Source organism: Panulirus ornatus, chromosome 36, assembly GCF_036320965.1.
Source record: "Panulirus ornatus isolate Po-2019 chromosome 36, ASM3632096v1, whole genome shotgun sequence".
Taxonomy (NCBI): Eukaryota; Metazoa; Arthropoda; class Malacostraca; order Decapoda; family Palinuridae; genus Panulirus; species Panulirus ornatus.
This window is the reverse complement of record NC_092259.1, coordinates 8,174,095-8,195,446: the sequence shown is the minus strand read 5'-3', so window position 1 is coordinate 8,195,446 and position 21,352 is coordinate 8,174,095. Positions and strand designations below refer to the sequence as shown.

Sequence of the window (21,352 nt, the reverse complement as noted above, 5' to 3'; positions counted from 1 at the left end):
GAGGAGGAGGAGGGTATACTGGAAGCATCAAGTACACAAGGACGCTTCTCCTCCCCTTGAGAGCAGCAACGGCCAAGACCCAGGCCATCACCCTTATAAGTACTCCTCCCTATCTAGGCCTCTTCCATGACGACAGACAGACCCTTGCTATCACTCCTATACCACTGGTCACACACGCACACCAACACCTCTCCACCATATAAGCACTACACATGTAACGGACGGGAAGAGAGTGAACATTTCTTTGACATGGTGGTGTAGTTTTTCCGACCGCTTCTTACCGGACCCAAGCGCGAAGCCTAGTTTCTTTCTGGGTGGTTATGATAAGCCTAAAGTTGTAATCGGGGCACTGTGATCGGCACAATGTTATCACCCGTGTCCTTATCTCTTAATCAGGCGCTATCTGTATGTGTGTGTGTGTGTGTGTGTGTGTGTGTGTGTGTGGACCTGAGTGGTGTAGTACTACACAGGGGTAGATTACGAGAAACATAACGTCTAATGTAATATTCAGGGGGAAACATGCTAGCACAACAGGCAGGCATTAGAGTATTCAAAATTCGAGAGTTCTATCAAAAAAAAAAAAAAAACCGTCCATTTTAGCCTAAAACATAAGGAGGCCTTCAGGCAACTAAAAACCAAGCATACAAATTAACAAGGAAGAGGAAATGAAAATAAAAGTCTGGATCTATCACTGTGTCGGCATTTTGAAATAAGTGTCGGCATTTTCAAAAACAGCGCTGGCATTTTAACGTGTCGGCATTTAAAATATCAATGAAGAGGATGTGGTTATCTAGAACTGCTGATAGATCAGCATTCAAAAATATCAACGAAATTAAATCATTACCAGTCTGGATGTTCTACAAGGCAAACATTTAAAACATTGAGGAAATACTTACAAGTCTGTATCTATTACAAGCCAAGCATGTGAAAATATTGAGGGTTAAAAATCACCCATTAGGATTTATACGAAGCGAAGCATTCACAATAACTGAAATAATTACCAGCCTCTGCATCTATTCCAAATCAAGGCATTCAAAATACCAACAGGAATGAATGTGACCACCAGAGTTTGCATATATCACAAGCTACCAAGCACATAATGTATCACAAGCCACGAAGCACTTAATATATCACAAGCCACCAAGCACTTAATACATCACAAGCCAACAAGCATTAATATATCACAAGCCACCAAGCACTTAATATATCAATATGAGGGACATAATAATCAGTCTTCATCCAAGCTCTTGGTGCACACCCAAACATGCCAAATTTTGTTGTACAACATTCAATAAATACATTACGTCACTTACCTCATTAACTATGACATACTTTAGATCTCTTAAAACATAAACATGCCACTTAGATGCTACTTCAAAATAAGCGTTCCAAAACACAGCATATGCTGTAAATCGTCTTGTGTATCATCCAGTCCATTATTTCTCCATCCAGATATATATATATTTTCAAAGGTTTCTATAAGGCCCACAAATGTTATTATATGCTGTTGAATTAGCTATGGTAGGAAGCGGGTGCATTATGCTACATGATGACATTTTCAAAAACAAGGCAATCATAACATGCATCAAGCTCAAGCACTGATCACAAGCATGGCAGGATATGCAGGAAAGGTGTGGCGCTTCCCCCAAAGGTGGTGAATACATGACCCCTAATCCCTCCCTCCTTCCCCAGGGGTACTCACCAGGTGGCACTGCGCACGAACACCGCGGGATCTCTAACTCGTTGGTTCGAAGGCGGTTCTTCAGGACTTCGAGTTCACTAAGACCCGAGTCTGCTGGGCTGGTGGTGGTGGTCTCTTGCTGCTGTTGCTGTTCCTGTTGTTGTTGTTGACGTTGGTGCTGCTGCTGCTGCTGCTGTTGTTGTTGTTGTTGCTGTTGTTGTAGCTGCTGCTGTAGTTGTAGTCGTTGTAGCTGCTGTTGCTGTAGCTGCAACTGCTGTTGGCCTTGCAGCAACTGGCACTGTTTCTGGTGCAGTAGCTGTTGTCGCTGTACTTGTTCTAGATGTTGTTGCTCTAGCTGTTGCTGTTGTTCTTGCAACTGCTGCTGCTGCTGTTTTTGTTGCTGCTGGTGGTACTGTTGTTGCATATGTTGCTGCTGGAGGTTCTGGTGTTTCACCTGGGCATTGCTCTCAACCTGTTGAACGCTGAAGCTCTCACTGGCGTTCTTCTCCTTGGCGGTCGTCGTGGGGTGTTGGACGCTGGCGTGTTGTACTTTACAACCTTGAACGGTCTCCCGGTGGGCGCCGGGCTGTTGATACCTGACTGTTGGCTGCTGGGGAGATGGATACTGGTGTGGGAACATCCGCTGCCCGTGATGCACGGTGTGACTGGTGGCCGTCCTGGCCAAGACGGGCGTCGTCGATGTCCTTTGAGAGTTGGTGAGGGTGGTGGTAATACTGGATGCGTAGTCCGAGAGTGATATCTGAGGCTGATTGGCAGAGGCAGGGGGCCCCGGAGGCCTGGCCTGTCCCCTACCTGCTGGCGGGGTAGGCCGAGGCCCCACGGAGGTCGGTGGACGGAGCGCCGCGGGGGCGACCCCGTACACTTTAGCACACGCAGGCCGCGATGGACACGGCCCTGCCCCCCTGACCCTGCCAAACCGAAAATCCTGCCGGTTCTGGCTGGAATCCGGGCTGTCGGGGAAGTCGTACACGGACAGCTTCCAGCCGGGGTCTTGCTGGTGCGAAGACGGACTCTGTCTCAGCCCCGGTTGATCTAAGGGAGGCTTACAGTCCGGTTGGTCCGGAGGCTTGGGCGCTATACTACTCGCTGGGTCTGCTGGTTCTTGTTTTATTTTCACTTCTCGCATTAGGTCACACTCACTTCTCGTCTGAACTTCGACATTGGTTTCCTCCTTAATTATAACGTTCTTTTCACTTATACTTTCGCCACTTCGGGAGAGCGGGGCGGGGTGCGTCCCCTTCAGGAAAGCCCCGTCGTCTGGGGGCGACTCCTTGCTGCTGGTGTCTGCGTGGGCCGTCGCCGTCTCCACGCTGCCCTTCACATCACTAGTGTTAGCGTGGACTACAGAGCCCGGGCCAGGCTCTGTAGTCCTATAGGCTAAAAAATTCTGAGCCATCTTGAGGGATTCTTGCATGTGCCCGGGCTCGGCGTTGGCCACACTCGTGACTGCCGCCACGTGCCCGGAGAAATGGACCTCCCCGAGGGGCGGGGAGTCCACGCTTCCCCCGGGGTAGGCACTCCCCTGGCGGGACATGATCATGTTTTTAAGTCTGCTCTGGACGCTGACAGAGCCGTGCGGGCTGCCCTGGGGCACGCCCGCGCCCCCCTCCAAGGCTTGACCCGAGTACCCGCCCGCAGTCACTCTAGAGCCGAGTAAACTCTGCGTGGGGGGAGGCGGCGGGTACCCAGGCTTCTCGTTTGGGTGATCGGGTGCGTGTGGGGTGTGGGGGGCGTGGGGCGACGGCAGCGTCGTCATAGTGAAGCCCCCGGTCACTGGCGACGCCTCGGGAGCCGACACGGCTGGCGAGGACATGGGCGACTTGAACATACCGCCCTGCTGCTGCTGTTGCTGCTGCTGTTGTTGTTGTTGCTGCTGCTGTTGTTGTGGCTGCTGCTGTTGTTGCTGCTGCTGATGGAAGTCGTTAGAGCCTGGGAAGCGGTGGTGATGGGGAGACGAACCCCCCACTACCCCGTTTCCCTGGTTTTGGCTGAGGAAGCCGTTGGGCGGGCCGTTGCTGAAGGCCGGGACGGACGTCTGCGGCGTCTGCGGGGAGAAGTGCCCCTGGGGCACGTAGCCGCCGTTGCCGTTGTCGCCGCCGGCGTTGAACTGCCCGTTGAACTGGTTGTTGTACTGGGAGACGGACACGCTGGGCGCGGGAGGTGCAGGCGCCCCGCTGGGTCCACCAGGGAAGTTGAACATGGGCTGCCGAGGTTCGAACTGGTTGAATTGGTGTGGCGGCGGGGGCGGTGGGTGGCCCATGGGCGGATGGCTCAGGGCGGGAGGGTGGAAGGGCGGCGGCCACTGTCCCTGCGGCGTGTCGCCTCCCCAGACGGCGTTGGGGAACCGCTCCCGCATGTGTGGGAAAGGTGGAATCTCTGGGGGCGGGAGGGGCGGCTGTTCGCCCATCCCAGGCCCGGGGAAGAATGGCATCATGGCGCCCATGCCTGACTGTCGCCGCTCCATCTTCTCGCCTCGCGGAGTCTGCAACGAGAGAGAGAAAGAGAGAAAACTTTAAACCAATGTGTTAAACAAAATTCGTGTGAAAAAAATACATAAAAACACCTTTTTTTTATAAAGTTACCTCACTCATCTCGGCTTTATATAGACTTACCTCACTCATCTCGGCTTTATAATGAGTCATACAGTGCTGTCATACAGAACTAATGGTACTACACCATATTTACTGTAACAACCCTTTGTAACGTCAGGTTACAAGACAATTACGTCATCCCCCCCCCCTCAGAAAATGTGGTGCGTTTGACAGTGGGTGCCATGTAGAACGGGTGGGTGTGTTACACAACAGTGTGTCGTGTGATCACACATATGGTCTTGTGAGCGGTGCACGATATGGTACACTGGCTTTAAATGTAGGCCATGGCACCCCACACACACACACACGATGGTGCGGAGGCACCACCACCACTACCGCGCGGTGTGGTACGCTGTGGGTGCCACACGGTGTCTGTCGTAGCTGTGGGTTAGGGCAATGTGGACGCTGCGTCCCACGTGTCGGGGTAGGTGGCACGTTGTGCAGTGATGCTGTACATCACACGGGGCTGGGCCCGGTGGGGACACACCAAGCTGGCGGTACGGCTCGAGGTTAGCGCCTGCGTCTGCTAGGACGAAGACCTGTGACCTTAAAACCTCTCCCTCGTATATCTTTTTTTTTCGCAGCGGAGGAACCTTCGCCAGACGCCGTTTACGGACAAGTCATAACGGAGACCTGGGTGGCTCTGCTAATTTGCCACAATCAGGTCAGCTGATGGCCATGTCCTCGTGCCATGTGGCGGTTTGTTTACAAAACAAGAGCACGTGGTGCCCTTCTCAACAATCAAGAGAGCATTCGCCCTTAAGTGGAGACAAGATAAAAGCTGGTTCAGCGTGCAAGAGTTCCCCTACTTCCCTCCCCTCAGAGAGAAAGGGAGAGGGAAGGGGAGGCCCTCTCACACCCTAGGGGAAGGTAAGTGTGGGGGAGGACACAAGCCAATACCGCCATTCGGCGCCCTTGACAACCGGGTTCCCGTTTAAATGTCATTCTTCCTTCCCCCTAATTCAACAGGTGATGGCAGCAGGGGGAAGGGGAGTGTGTGTCCCTTTTAAGGCATTTTCATCCTTAGTCATCCTGGCCAAAGGGTTCACCACCACCCTCCCTTCCCTCTCTCTCTGGTGTGTGGTGCATACAGATGATAATACACTCTTGACCTTGAGATTTCCATGGTGCAAGTGTGGATGCCTCTCTCTCTCTCTCTCTCTCTCTCTCTCTCTCTCTCTCTCTCTCTCTCTCTCTCTCTCCCCTCTCCTTCCTCCTCCGCCGCCCTAGTCGTTCCTCGCACCCCACTGGGTCAATGCCCTCCCCAACCCTTCAGAAATGCCACCACACAACCACCCCCTCCTTCCCTCCCTCTCTCTTTCTCTCTCTCTCCCCTTCAAGGTCAGCCAAGGCCGGGGCGCGGGGGGAAGGGGGGAGGGGGAGAACTTAGGGGTGAAGATCGAGGGAAGGCAGTGCACTGGGTTACCATTTCTGGCCTACATATATTTCGGTCATCTATGGCCTCCTCAAACACGTGAGGTTCCTTAACATCTCTCCTTCGAAAATGCACGAAGTAATAAGTGTTATTGATAAGCATTCGCCCTTGGCGTAAGGCAGAGCCGATGAGGTGGTTGGCTTCATTGGAATCAAGGTCTATCAACTGCCTGGGACATTAAGGCAGTCAATGCCTGGTTATAGCTTCAACACGAACACCTTTTTAAGAGCACCTTAAGATGTGAAAGATGGTTCTTAAACCACATAAAATCGACGTGCATGGCCTTTGAAATGGTGAATCGATCGCCAAGAGCATTTTAGATTAGGCGCGAAAACGGACATCTGCGAAGTCTTGTCTAAATTTTGCAGCTGTAACAGCGATTAGTATATATCATGCAGGCCATGTTCATCCTGTGAGTGGTAAAGCATCAAGATGTCCGAGGTTAAAAAGACTCGCCAGAATCTGATGGTTAATTGTGACATTAGATATTACAAAAAGTTACTCAGCACGTATCCAGTCTGCTTTGAAATTCGATTACCTCATGCGCCAAAAAAAGGGGGGTGGGGTGGGTGGTTTCCCAAACCTTTGGGTGTAATCTACCACACACATAACAACAACAATGGCTGTACCATTTCTTGCAGTGTTTCAGCAGAGATCGGACCGCTGCACAAGACCCGGGGCCCGTGCCATGCACGCAACCACCCAGAGTCCAACACCAACTCTGCAGGGTCTGTTTTTGCACGGCGCGTCGACGTAAGGAACCTGCCAGAGAGATCCGTGCCCTCTCCTCCTCGGCGGTGTCTGCCATTCTATTCATCAGGTTCGACACTCGCTGCCCAAATTCCGTGAGGGCAAACCTTCGTGATTCCCCTTCTGGGCAAAGACCACTAACCCAAAGCACATGCCATCTAGTTCCCCAACACTGCACGAAAGGAATACATCAACCAAGACAGCTTATTAAACAGCGTATCACAAGAAGAATACGAGGATGTTTGTTGCGCTCTGTCTTACGACTTTAAGAGGCGGAGGAGGAGCACCCGTGTTCAGCCGTCACGCGGGGAACTCGAGAATAACCCAGATTAATGCAGCCACAGCTCCCGCACCCCCCATCCCACACACACACACACACCACCCTCTCCACAACCACAGGAGGCGCGGGGATAATGGAGCAGAGGCTGATAGCGACGTGGCGAGCGGTGGTGACACGGAGTGGAGGCGCGTCATACATGACTTTGTATGTTACGAAATCCCTCTATTTCTCCAACACACGTAGACCGAAGATTTTGCGACAGTGTAGAGGAAGAAGGTCACACCCGCAGGGGCCCACAGTACTACCGAGGGCACGTAGTGACTTAAGTCACGACGGGTCGTAGACTCGGCCTTAGGGCAGTCGAGACTGTACTTCCTAATATCACGACACACACACACACACACACACACACACACACACACACACACGCACGCAGATACATAAATCATTGACCTCCGCTGCGCACAAACCGTCACTGCCTACATGACAGATTCCACCATGACTGTAGCCAATGAATAAAGATACAGGTGTACCCCATTAGTTTACACCCTCGCAAGTATACCGGTCGCACAGAACAGACGACCACCGTAATCCCCTGCAGATTCAGTGCCCCGGAGTCTGGACGCATTCATCGTTATCGTAAGGTGGAAGCGGACGCGAGCGGCCCATTTCCCCTTAGCGTCTCACGGCTAAACACTGTGTCCACCAGATACCGTGAGAGAAAAGATAACGGCTTATCTGGGCAAAACGACCCCCGAGGCCACGTCAGCTGGCACGACGTAATCCAGTGAACGCACTCTCATACCACCCGCACTCGGAAATGCACTATTTCTGGGAGCGTTTTTTTAATCCATATTTGACGTGAGGGGAAGCCACAGTCCATCAAGTATATATATATATATATATATATATATATATATATATATATATATATATATATATATATTAATACATGATACGTAAGGCAAACAGCAATTACTTTCGAAGCAAAAGCTTCATTCAGCCTTCAAAGTTTGGGGCCTGTTTTCTTTCATAATTGATAAGGAACACAAGAGCCAAGAGTAACTCCTCCGGCCATAAAAGGCGATAGAACAAAGTACGGAGCCCACGTAGCCACCCGAGTAATGTCCAAAATGGCTGAAAAATCTCCTTTCTTTTCGAACTATAGTTCGGCCCCGGGATGATGAAAGACTCTTACGGAAACATCTGCTCCTACAATGGGCTCCCACTCCGTCCTCTGGTCGGCCCGGCCCGGCCTGGCTTCCCCTACGCTCATGCGACCCCCTCCTCATAGCAGTGTCTAGCTAGGCCTAATGATAAATTCCCTTCAGGAAGTTACCTGGAGAAAGTTATAGCGGCGGGTCTCCAGCACAAGACCATCGGCAAGTACTGTAAATTGCGTGTTAACCAAACAGTGACATCTGTCATGCCTTCCTCATTGATGTATAGCATGGCTCTACCATCAATGCACAGCAAGGTTCCACCATCAATATATATATATATATATATATATATATATATATATATATATCATGATTCCACCATCAATTTATAGCATCGTTCCACCATCAATGTTGAGCATCTCTCCACCATGAATGTAACGCATCGCTCCACCCTCAATGTACAGCATCGCTCCACCATCAACGTAGAGGAAGAATCCACCAACAAACACCAACCAAGCTGGCACCTGGTTGATAAGCCACCAGCAAACACCATATATAGTACCACACGACAACCACACACACACACATCTAGAAGGGTTCTCCTACCATCGAAACATCAAGTTTAGCATGCCACCATCGTCAAACGTCGGGTCTGAACATGGCACCATCGTCAAACGTCGGGTCTGAACATGGCACCATCGTCAAACGTTGGGTCTGAACATGGCACCATCGTCAAACGTCGGGTCTGAACATGGCACCATCGTCAAACATCGGGTCTGAACATAGCACCATCGTCAAACATCGGGTCTAACCGTCTGGCACCACACCTATGCACCAAGCAGGTTGCCACCATCAGCATTCGCAGCATGGCACAGCTGAATACCATGTCCCTATAGCACCAGCAACAATATACCTCACCTAGCAGATATCATGCTAAATCACAGCGTGCCTAGCTGATATCATCCTAAGTCACACCTTGCCTAGTAGATATTATCCTACGTCATACCTTGCCTAGCAGATATCATCCTAAATCATACCTTGCCTAGCACATATCATCCTACCTCACGACAAGGACCTACTATCACACCAGGATCGAGGAATCGCATACCACTGGTCTATTTTCGGAGCAACGAAAAGACGTGGCGAGTTATCCATGAAACAATAACAGCTGCGCGTGGATTAGCACGGTACAGACAGAGGGACGCCGTATACCAACACACCTTTAACGAGATCAGACCGGTACCTGATGATAAGACTATGGGGTAGAAAGCCCGCCAAGCCTCGGGAACTTTGGGAGGTAATGGTAAAACAAGGCTCTGGCAATACAGTCTTCAACTCTTAGGGTTATATGAAGCGGCTTTGTTCTGGTAACGCTGCCTCGGGTCTTGAGGTTTAGGAAGCCCCTCATTTTGGTAACAATGACTCCCAGGTCTCGTTGTGTGGAGGGGGGGGGAAGGCTGACGACCAGGTCTGGGTACGAGGAAAGCCGCGGCCTTTACCTGGAGTAGTCCAGCGGGCCGTCAGCTCCAGATGATATACAATATGACAGCTGAGACCTCGCGTCAGTGAGGTGGGCAGGTGAGTGTGTGTGTGTGTGGGGGGGGGGGGGGGACATCTTGTAAGCAGTGGAGGAAAGCTGACCACTGAGACGAATCAGCTGTCCACGTTTTCATTTAGGATTTTGAAAAAGGAAGGATGAACGAACTACTACACAGGATTCAAACACATCGACCAGAGACGCATATGCACAAGATTTCCGCCAGAGGCTGGTCGAATGAGACGTCCGTCCCCAACGCGCAGGCAAAGCAGACCAGACCGTTAATGCAGTGCCAGCCTCGCGACCAGCACACAGGCGACCTTAACCCCTGACCTTAACGAAGTGCTAATCAAACAGGCCATCTCCCGTGGGCACAGGGCACACATATTATACTTAGTCCATCGAATAATCCATATATATATATATATATATATATATATATATATATATATATATATATATATATATATATATATATGGGGAAAGAGAGAGAGAAACGTTATAACGGACTACAGGGTCGTAAATATAAACTGACATTATCCCTAAGAACTCTTTCCGTCGCGAAAGATGATGATAATTCAGTGTTTGATACCAGCAGAGACTCCTACGATTCAACGCTGATATAAAACACTACAGCAATGAGGGAGTGAACTCTATTACACGCCCTGAAATGTGGAGTAACGTATGAGAGAGGTAGGGAGGCTGGCGACAAGGGGCGAAGGAGAGTCGAGAGAGGGGCAGGTGAGGCTGCGGCAGCAGCGGCGGGTTCCCACAGCAGGCGCACAACACGGAAAACGGAGTAGGTCACGTACACGTTATCCATGCTCACTTAATGCTCCCTCTACTTTTTGATGTCAAACCACAACCACGTTATCTGTTTTCATAATTACAACCCCGGGTCATACCACAAGAGTGTGCTTTAAAAAGTCTTGAGAGAATCGTGTGAAACACTGGACCTGGACCTGCTTCCAGACCAGAAATGATACTAATTGGAACCCCCCCCCCGGGAGAGAAAGCAGCGTTGTGAGGGTCGCTGAGCGGGAATGAGGGAGGGGAGTCTCTCCTGTCAACTTCCGTAACGTCATGAGGGCCAAACCTCTGGCAATATGATGCTCGTCATGCCCTGTCTTTTCTGTCAATACACAGATTCTAATGATACGTACTTCATGGAGAGCTAAGCTGCGTGCTCCTGGGGTTATCCCGCTGACACGGTAATGGAATGTTAAGAAATACGAATACTATTGTTCCATTCCTGAACATTCCTTCTTCCTTAATATTAGATTTTCGTGAGGTCTTCTATTATAACATATGACTGATTTTGCTGTTAAGATGACATGGAGGCTGACGTGATTATAACCTTTTCAAGGTGCAGGGAACAATAGGCAGACGCGATCCAAGCAACCACTCGACTGACTCTCATGTTACAACCATTGTACAGTACTTGTGTTTGTCTAGGTAAAGTACACGTGTTTGTCTAGGTAAAGTACACGTATTTGTCTAGGTACAGTACCTGTGTTTGTCTAGGTACTGTACCTGTGTTTGTCAGATACAGTACTAGTGTTTGTCTAGGTACAGTAACTGTTTGTCTAGGTACAGTACCTGTGTTTGTCTAGGTACTGTACCTGTGTTTGACAGATACAGTACTAGTGTTTGTCTAGGTACAGTAACTGTTTGTCTAGGTACAGTACCTGTGTTTGTCTGATACAGTTCCTGTGTTTGTCTAGGTACAGTACTTAGAGTTTGTCTAGGTACAGTACCTGTGTTTGTCTAGGTACAGTATCTGTGTTTGTCTAGACCATGTCTTGTTTAAACTACACTCCACCCAACACTTTTTACAGCTCCGCTATCGGCATTGCGCGTCCCCCCCCCCTTTTTTTTTTATTCAACGTCATGCTGCAGTGTTAATTTCATACACCGTTAATCATTATTACTACTAGCAACTGTTCCTGATGCTACCTCGCCCAGGTAGGAGGCAGTTATGGACTGAAAACAATGAGTATCACATCATTCCTGGAGATCTGATGGGCTGGTAAGTACACGGAACACTGTTATGGCGCTGTCCATCATTGTTTATATATGGGTTTGAAAATAGATGATCCACTGGGAGGAATCTTACACACACACACACACACACACTGATGTCACTACAGGCTGAGGGACTAAGTTACAGGGAGCCATATGAATTGCAGTCATTTCTTGTGGGGGTTAGACAGTCTCCTGAGGCTGAGGTATAGAGAGTTAGGGGAACGTATATGGAACGACCACGTAGACGTGAGGTAAACATATTCTGTCGGCTATCTCTTCGGACGCAAGCTACAGACGACTTGGCAGGGGCGCTGTGAGCCAGTACTCAAGCTGATCACGGTTAAGATACGCAAAAGGCGTAGGGTTGTATGGTATAAGGAGGGTGGTTGTGGTGCAGCTGCCGAGTGTGCGTGGCTGTAAAGTTAGAAGGCATCGGAAGGGTGGCGGGAGCAGCTGCAGTGTGCACGTGGCTGCGAAGTCGCGGGTGGACAGCGTGACGCTTTGCCTGCAACAAGCACAAAACACACGTGCTCGACTGACGCATTTCTTGCATTGGGAGACATTCATTCTCAGTTCTTTTTTTTTTTTTTTTTACGATGACGGCAAGACAGTTTAATCTTGCCTACTTTACGGGTGAGATGTTTGAAGGTTGCAGATAAGAGATGAACACAGTTGCCAGGTTAGAAGTAGGAGTTTAATGGACATCAAGGATCGCTAATGAGGCTGGGGAAATTGTATACATACCCTTAATCTTAGAATCTAATGTTTTCATACACCAAGAAAAGTTTACGTGATTATTTCGTCAACAGAAAGAAAATGCTGGCAAAATTACCGTGAATGCGGTAGACAGACCGACTACCAATTCCGTCTTGGTAAACTAGGGGCTCACAACAGAATAACAGCTATTACCAACGATCAACCACGTGCTGTTACGTCTAGTTTTGTTTTCAGAGAAACGCAAAGTCGATTCTTCTTTGATGCTGGAAATCCTTACTGCAATTGTCATAGCTTTTCAGTGCAGGGATATACACCTCACTGTCAATGTCATGTCCACATATGTACTGACACAATACAAATCCAGAGCCTTTGGCGTATCCACCGAATGACAACACACTGGGTCACATGAACGTACCCTTACGTGGAGACGCAGGTAACACGAGAGTTGAGGAGCAGAGAAAAAAGACAGATCCTGATGCAAGTGTATACACCATGCACTGGCCCCGAACACCTTGCATGTACAGCCACTTGGGTCGATATATCTACGTTTACTCCCGTTTGTTTACATCGTGACCTAGCAACGAGCTCGTTACCTGTAGCCTTAAACGACCGGAGGAGGTCTCGTGCCGTCGTCTGGGAATGAATTCAAACCACTGTCATCTTAGAAAAGCAGGTAGATCATCGAGAGAAGGGGTCCTGAAGGTGAATGTCTGGGCCGTCTCCGTGGGCTATGCCAGTTGGGGAGACGACGGGTCTATAAATACGCTAAATAGGAATTCGTTCACCCACCACCTTTGGTCTGGCCTTGTAGTGCATGTCCTGTACACCCATGTACGTGATTGTTTCAGCCCAGGGCGTAGGAGCAACGGAGTGGAATGTACAGACAGATGAAGATGCAGGTGTCATGTCCATCAGTAGACTCACCTGAGTTTCAGATCCAGACACAGGACGATCTCCAACAAACGTTCACGCGAAATCACTGCACTACGCTCGCACTCGCTGGCTCGCCGTATAGCTTCACAACCAGTTACACACTTTTCCCTTGGTATAGAGGTATAACATATATTCACACTTGTACCCGTATCGATTCATGAACACAACAATATGGCAGTGAGAGGTTAGAGGTTGATTTTTGTGCTACGGCATAACTACTCCGCGGAATTCGGTCTACGCCAAGTGAATCGTCCGAATCGATTCTCTGGCAGCGCTGCCACCGCACGTATGAAGAGGCTCGTGAGCTATGGAGGCTTAGCGCCGCAGCGCCCAATTACACAGGGGTTATATTCCGAGCTCTTAAACGTGAACGTTTATGGAGGGTTCTGGGTCGTCACTGCTGACAGTCAGTCTTCATGTGGAGATTTTACCCGTTTACGTGATGAGATGTAGGTACGCATTCCCCATAAAGTCCTATTACATAACGTAGAGTGAGCGAACATGGAAAAACCGTATGAACCGTAAACACGAAAAACGTACAGAATCATCGTTCACTTTTCGTGACGTAATGTGACGTCACGTCGTTGGCCAATCAGGCTCCGCAACTCCTCTGATACGCTCGCACCAAAAGCATGAGGTACATTCACCTTAATACGCATGGAGAACCCTCTTGCATTTCGGCAGATTCATAACAGAAAAGGAAACGCGCGAGACGAAGACTTGACGCCACGGGGCGTAAAAAACACCTGAGAATTACCCTGCCAACGAATTGGAAACTAAAATCTTAACAATCTGCTCCAAGATTGTAGAGCCCCACGTTGAGGGGCTGACGCCGCCGACTCCACATAGAAAGCTACATAGCACCTATTGCCACAGCTGACTCCAAACCCCCTTACTTTGTTATTGTTTGCGCGTAACACATACGGCCCGCTGCTTTGCTTTACATCGGGACGCAAACCACATAGTTCGCTGATCACACGGCGAAAAGGTTTATTTTCCTGTGTAATCATCATTTATTCAGGTATTAATTAATCACCTGCGGATATCGCTGTAGGTTACATGACTAACTATCGTACGAAATTAGATCAGCGGAAGCTAAATTTACCACAGGAGGTGTAAACACTACGAAAATGGTAGGGTTAGGACTCGCAATTAGCAGCAGAGTCGCTCTCGATTCCCCATGAGCCACGATGGTACGACCCCCTTGGGCAAGACGATACGACCATCGGGCACAACCGTACGACCTGACCGTGTCACTTCACCTTGCCCACAGGGTCGTTCCGTCGTGCACTTTCACGTTCAATCGTTAGTTACATTCATCAAAGAAGATCCGAACGCTAAGTGAACTTGGCTGACAAGACTCCACACTAGAGCTTTAACCCCAAACGAATGATGGAAAGGATAACTGGACTATTCGGTAGTTATGAATACGTACGTATAGTTCACGAGGGTATTGAGCGGAGCAGGGAGTACCAGCCCCGCCACAACTGCACTAACATCTGCGACGAGAGCAACACACCTGTGGCGCCACTGGAAGAACGAACACACAACAGCGGGAATGGGAGACTAACATGGGTAGAAACAGCTTGGGGAGGGAATGGCGTTTAACGATCGTCAACGAATATGGCCAGTTTGCGTAAGATCAACGCCTTTGTGACATGAGCTACGACGTGACAAACGGGAGAATCGGTAACATACACACACACTCACAAACACGCACCAACCGTGAAGGACATGAGGCAGAGAGAGAGAGAGAGAGAGAGAGAGAGAGAGAGAGAGAGAGAGAGAGAGAGAGAGAGAGCAGTGACCGGAAAGGAACAGTATGTGTAACTACGGCCGCAGCGACAGGCATATCAGTTACGACACCCCCCACCCCCCGACGTACCACCAGCCCAAGAGAGAGACGACACAGCCAACCAGCTCGTGGCCGAAGCAGCTGTGACAGAGACGTAACTGTGTCACCCTCGTCAACAGCGATAGTCCCCACCTCTGTGACTGAAGGAACAGCAACAGATGCACAAGTAACCAAAGGAGCAACGGCAGCAGGATGTGGTGGTTACGTAGGCCTATACCGGCCGCGCGGCTCCCAACAGCCTGGGTGAGGAGAACAGGGACAGACAACAGCTCTGGTCGGAGACCGAGCTCTTAGGGGGGAGGACACACAACAGCTCTGGTCGGAGACCGAGCTCTTGGGGGAGGACACACAACAGCTCTGGTCGGAGACCGAGCTCTTACGGTAGGACACACAACAGCTCTGGTTGGCGACCGAGCTCTTGAGGGAGGACATACAACAGCTCTGGTTGGAGATCGAGCTCTTACGGTAGGACACACAACAGCTCTGGTCGGAGACCGAGCTCTTGGGGGAGAAGATCTCCCACACCATCGCAAGGTAAGGTAAGGTCTTGGACCTTAGTCCAAGACCTTACCTTACCTTACCAGATTGGGGGGTTATAAGACTCCCGGCACAGTTGTAAGGTATGGTAGGGCCTTAGACCTGTTGTGGGAGGGGTAGAAGACCTGCAAACCATCGTATGGTACATACGCAAGGTGAGGTAAGGTCCTAGACCCAGCCGTGAGGGGTAGAAGACTTCCAAAACCATGGTAAGGTATACGTAAGGTAGGGTAGGGTTCCAAACCTAGGTGGCTGGAGAGGGGAAGGAGTTGTAGCAGACCTCTGAAACAATCGTACGGTATATACGATGAGTCGTTAAGTAAAAAAGACTTGGGGAAACGAATGTAGGGTGTATGTGGGTAGGGCAAGGGTGTGTACCATGAACAGGAGGAAGTCACAACAATATTCGTTACTAAGATACCATAACCAACAGAATGTGACCAGCACTGGTGACCAGGAGCTCCAGTTGCGAAACTATCTATACCGTCATAGACAAGCCACAGTGGATGCAGTAGTGGGCACTTTCAAGGGGCAGTGACATAAGGGCTAGCAACTATAGACGTTGTAACATCAGTACCAGTAACTATAACAGAAGTACCACGAACAGTGAAAGCAGCGCCAGTATCAGCAACAGCACTGCACAAGGCACTGAAGCACATTAAACAGTACCAACCAAAAGAATTCCATATTCTTCATCAAAAAGATAACTTATATAAACAACTGTTAACCAGTCACATGTTCCACCACCTACGTAAACGGTGACTTGGTTCAAGACAATAACAAAGCCGCCATGACAGATACACTCAAGTCTTATCTTATTTTACATCCGTCATTCCAAACGAAGAAACATGTTTCATATTCACTCTCACTGGTAAAGCAGAATTCTTTCCATCATCCTGACACACACGATCAAGATACATTGTCGGGACTGCAAACGGAATGAAACTAAAGAAAACGGCAATGGCTGACAACTTTTATTTAAAAAAAAAGAAGAATAAATGCTAAATACGAGGTTACACACCCCTGGCTGCTATTTCAGCAAGTCACTTGCCACGGGGAAATTTCCCGCACGATTGGAAGCGTGTTAATCTAACGCCGATATTGAAAAGAAAAAAAAAAAGTCTCTGTCCGGAAATCAACGTCCAATTAGCCTGAGGTCCGTAGCTGGCAAACGTACGTGAACCGTCAATCGATACAAGATTATAAACCATTTTGAGCAGGTTAATCTCCCCGCACTGTCGAAGATTTTCTATGTGGCTCCTCGTGAGAACTCTGGCGAGCACTGTCATCAAACTGGTTTTCGGAAAGCATTCGATTAACTTCTCCTAATCAGAGATTAATGGCAAAAAAAAAAAAAAAAAAAGGTTGTCACATCGTAAACTTCGGTGATTAGAAAACTGGTTGATTGGTCGAAAATAAAAGCAGTGATTTACGGTCGAGCCTTACAATGGTTGGACGTGAGAAGTGGCGTGTCACAGGGATCAGTCTTGGAACCAATTCTCTTTCCCACGTATATTAACGACAGTGATAACCAGCTATGCCGTAATATACCACAATTTGCAGACAATAATACGTGGGAAACAAATGCGGCAGAAACAGACCATCTACAGCTGCAAGCTGACACCAACAAACTGATAGACTGTATTCACAGCCATTTTTTTTATGTTGGATGAGACGGCGCGAAACTGAATGTAAATGTATGCTAATATCGACGAGTGGAAAGTAAATAGCGAGACGAGCTGAATTCTGATGAATTACAGAACAGCATCGATAACCGCATTACACGTGAAAGTATCGGTAACAGCAGCACTGGTAACAGTGACAACAGTACAGCTGATTTAAGACTGTACGATGAATCCTGCGGACTTTCGAGGACAAGAGAGGAATAGCCAAGGATGACACTATTTCCAGGCGGTGGTGCACTCACGAACAGACCACTGCTGCGCGGTAACACTACCCACCCTACATGGCGGGAGAAATAATTACATAATGAGAAAGCGCGTTCAGAGATCTGTCGTGCCCCGGGTTGACGAGTTCAAGAGAAACGGAACGACTGGGAACGACCGAAATAACTTTACGAAGTCCCGTACGCTGAAGCGCAGGCGCGGGAGAGGTATATCATCATCCACACTTGGAAAATCCTAAAAGACACGTTCCACCAACTTACACCCAGAAATAATTCCCTACTGGCACGACAGCCGTGAAAAATCGCAAAACGCTATTTCTTAAGATCATAAGGCACGATATGCACACATGGTGAAAGCCCTTCCAACGTCCGGGGGCCCCCAAGACTCGTGACCTCCATGCCTGCAAACATTAGAAACAGTACGGGATGAGGAGTAGAAAAAAAATGTATGAAAGATCTGGATAAGTATTTCAAAAGCGTACCGGGCCAGCTAAACTGTGGTTGCTACGTGGGCGAGTGGGCCGCGGCGTCCAACAGCTTAGCCGATCAAAAGACCCAACTCGGCAAGCAACTAGGAGGCCTCAGCCCAAGCTGTGGGTTTCACAGGCCCCCCGAAGACTATCCCAGGGTGCACGGACCAGGCCGAGGTGTATGGGACAGAAGACTCCAGAAATCATCGTCAGACATACGTCAGGGAAGTTTCCACAGCGAACAGCGAAGGTTGTTAAGTCACCTCAAGAAACCATCGTGAGGCGAGGTACCGGAATGAGCCGTGGTGGTAGACGCCAGAAACCTTCGTAAGGTACGCGTATGGTAACGTGCGGTCCCAGATCGAACTGTGTGTGGGAGGGAGAGAGAGAGAGAGAGAGAGAGAGAGAGAGAGAGAGAGAGAGAGAGAGAGAGAGAGAGAGAGAGAGAGAGAGAGAGAGAGGGAGAGAGAGAGAGAGAGAGAGAGAGAGAGAGAGAGAGAGAGAGAGCAAGAGAGAGAGAGACGACGTCCAAGACAGAGCTGTGGAGGTGTAGAAGACCTTAGATCTACATCATAGGGAAGGTATATGAGTAAGATAAGGTCCTAGACACAGCTGTGGAGCGGAAGACCTCCGAAACCACTGTGGGGTACACTTGAGGTCGTAAAGTATACTAGAAACCATAACAAGTTCCCATACAAAAAAAAAAAGAACAGGTAACCACTATCAAATTAAGGGACAAAAAACAGAGGCAACAGTAATAATAGTACACGCAACGGCAATTTTATATTGGCAAAAACCTGTGCAAACAGTGACACGAGAGGTGGCAGAGCAGGAGGGTGACAACAGAGGCACTGTACGGGTAGGAGTGGTGGTGGTGTTGGTAGAAGACTTAGTGGTATGCGTTGGTTGTGGTGGCAGAGGTGTAGGCAGTCGGACAGTTGTTGTCCCGAGTGGAAGTGGTGGTGTCAGCCAGCATGGGTAATGGTCTCCAAGGCAGGAGTGTTGGTAGCCAGCCAGCCAGCTAGGCTGGTGCTGTCCAGTGCAGCAGTGGTGGGCAGCCAGCCTTCTACTGTTGTCTTGGGCAGGAGTGGTGGTGGTGTCAGTCAGTCAGTCAGCCAAGCCAAGCTGGTGTTGTCCAGGGGCAGGAGTGGTGGTGGTGTCAGTCAGCCATCCAGGCTGGTGTTGTCCAGGGGCAGGATTGGTGGTGGTGTCAGTCAGTCAGTCAGCCAGGCCAAGCTGGTGTTGTCCAGGGGCAGGAGTGGTGGTGGTGTCAGTCACCCAGCCAGCCGGCCGGCCAAGCTTGGTGTTGTCCAGGGGCAGGAGTGGTAGTGTTGGTGTTGTCAGTCACCCAGCCAGCCAGCCAGGCCAAGCTGGTGTTGTCCAGGGGCGGGAGTGGTAGTGTTGGTGTTGTCAGTCACCCAGCCAGGCCAATCTTGTGTTGTCCAGGGGCAGGAGTGGTAGTGTTGGTGTTGTCAGTCACCCAGGCCAAGCTTGGTGTTGTCCAGGGGCAGGAGTTGTGGTGGTGTTGTCAGTCACCCAGGCCAAGCTGGTGTTGTCCAGGGGCAGGAGTGGTGGTGGTGTCAGTCAGTCAGTCAGCCAGGCCAAGCTGGTGTTGTCCAGGGGCAGGAGTGGTGGTGGTGGTGTCAGTCACCCAACCAGCCGGCCGGCCAAGCTTGGTGTTGTCCAGGGGCAGGAGTGGTAGTGTTGGTGTTGTCAGTCACCCAGCCAGCCAGCCAGCCGGCCGGCCAAGCCTGGTGTTGTCCCGGGTGGGGGGTGATACACGTGGCTCATCATTAATAACGTATGTGGGTCGCCACAGCGTTTGACGACGGCCATTAACGATGCCGCCCAGGAGGAACTTGTTTACTGCTGCCCACGATCTCGACTGTTCTGTGGTTATCTGCTGTGGTGGCGGACGCTTGTTTACAGCCGTGTGGTTGTTTGATGTGGTGTGTGTGTGTTTACTGCTGTGATTATCTGCTGTGGTGGCGGACGCTTGTTTACAGCCGTGTGGTTGTTTGATGTGGTGGGTGTGTTTACTGCTGTGGTGGCGGACGCTTGTTTACAGCCGTGTGGTTGTTTGATGTGGTGGGTGCAATGCATGTTTACTGTTGTGTGGTTGTCTGCGGTTGTGATGGACGCTTGTTTAGAGCTGCGTGGTTGTTTGATGTGGTGGATAGACTGCTTCGAGGTTGTCTGCTATCGTGGTGGACGTTTGCAAAAGGCTGCGTGGTTGTTTGCCGTCTAGGTGGATGTTTGTTTACTGCTGCGTAGTTTTGTGACTGATGTTTGTTCAGTGTAGTTGTTTACAGTTGATGTGGTCGTTTAAGACAGTAGGGCTGTTTACTATCGAATCGATTTTTACATATATCTTTTCAAAACAAGTGTGTGGGTGTTTACTTCTGGAGTGGGTTGGCTACCCGCTGCTGAGTGGATGAATGTTTACCACTGCGGTGGATGTTCACTGCTGTATAGATGTTTGAGAGGGCTGCTGGGTGGATGTTTACCGCTTCTGATGGATGTCTTGTTTTCTGTGTGTGTGTGTGTGTGTGTGTGTGTGTGTGTGTGTGTGTGTGTGTGTGTGTTTACCGCTACGTAGGTCTTCACAGCTGAAATGTCGGGGATGATATTAGCCCTGGAAATGGATATCAAACCTTCTAAATCACATGTGGTTACTGGTGATGTTTATGTGAATCCATTTACTACAATAAGCAGAGGATATTGCTGTGGTTGACGTACAGAGTCTGGCGGTGGTTGAGGCGTACGTATGCTGTGGCTGTGAGGCCATTCCGCGCTGGGAAAAATGCTGTGCGTGTATGTTTATATAGGGACAAGACCGGTGTTATGGATGGTCAGCGGTTGGGTGAATGTTTTCATACCGTGGCGGGGATCGTGAGGCTATGGTGGGTGTACCACCACACCAACTGATCGACGGTACTAACCTCTTGACCACGACGGTGACCCTTGACCTAAACCCAGAGAGGTTAAAGGTCAAAGATCACGCCATTACACCGGGGGGGTCGTCCACGTTTCGCTCGAGGGTCGTGTCGTCGTGCTCAAACGATTTTAGGAGGTAAAATACTACGTTTAAGAAGTCTTTAAACGCCCGTTCGGAATCTACCGAGTCAGTAATGAGCCAGTACCAGTGGAGTCAGGCAGTACGTATATCCTGCCTCCCCCATCACCCCACTCACCACCGTACCGCACACAGTCGAGAGGGATTGCCGAGAAAATTACCGCCATGGGGTCCCGGATGGGGGGGTGTGTGGGTCCCCGAAGGCTCGACCAATAGCGTGCCTCTCCTTATCCGGCACAGATAGGCAGCCTGTGCACAGGCCAGGGAGATCCGGGATGGCGAGCGTCATCAAGAACGGAGCCTGCTTATTACGACGACTTTATCCTCATTTTCGTAGCTCTAATGTGTTTCTCAGAAATCACGTAATCCTCCGAT

At 49.7% G+C, this 21,352-nt stretch overlaps 1 protein-coding gene across 4 annotated transcripts in view; it reads right to left on the bottom strand.

The window, feature by feature from the left end:
• Positions 1-21,352, bottom strand: part of Tet (Ten-Eleven Translocation (TET) family protein) — a 443,099-nt gene that overhangs the window by 26,516 nt on the left and 395,231 nt on the right. For 3 of the 4 annotated variants that reach the window (XM_071683245.1, XM_071683244.1, XM_071683243.1), the window contains exon 3: positions 1,703-4,184. In XM_071683245.1, coding sequence (XP_071539346.1) covers positions 1,703-4,184 — 2,482 coding nt within the window. Of the gene's footprint in view, positions 1-1,702; positions 4,185-13,124; positions 13,407-21,352 lie in introns of those variants that run through there. The other variant, XM_071683247.1, reaches the window with a different exon arrangement.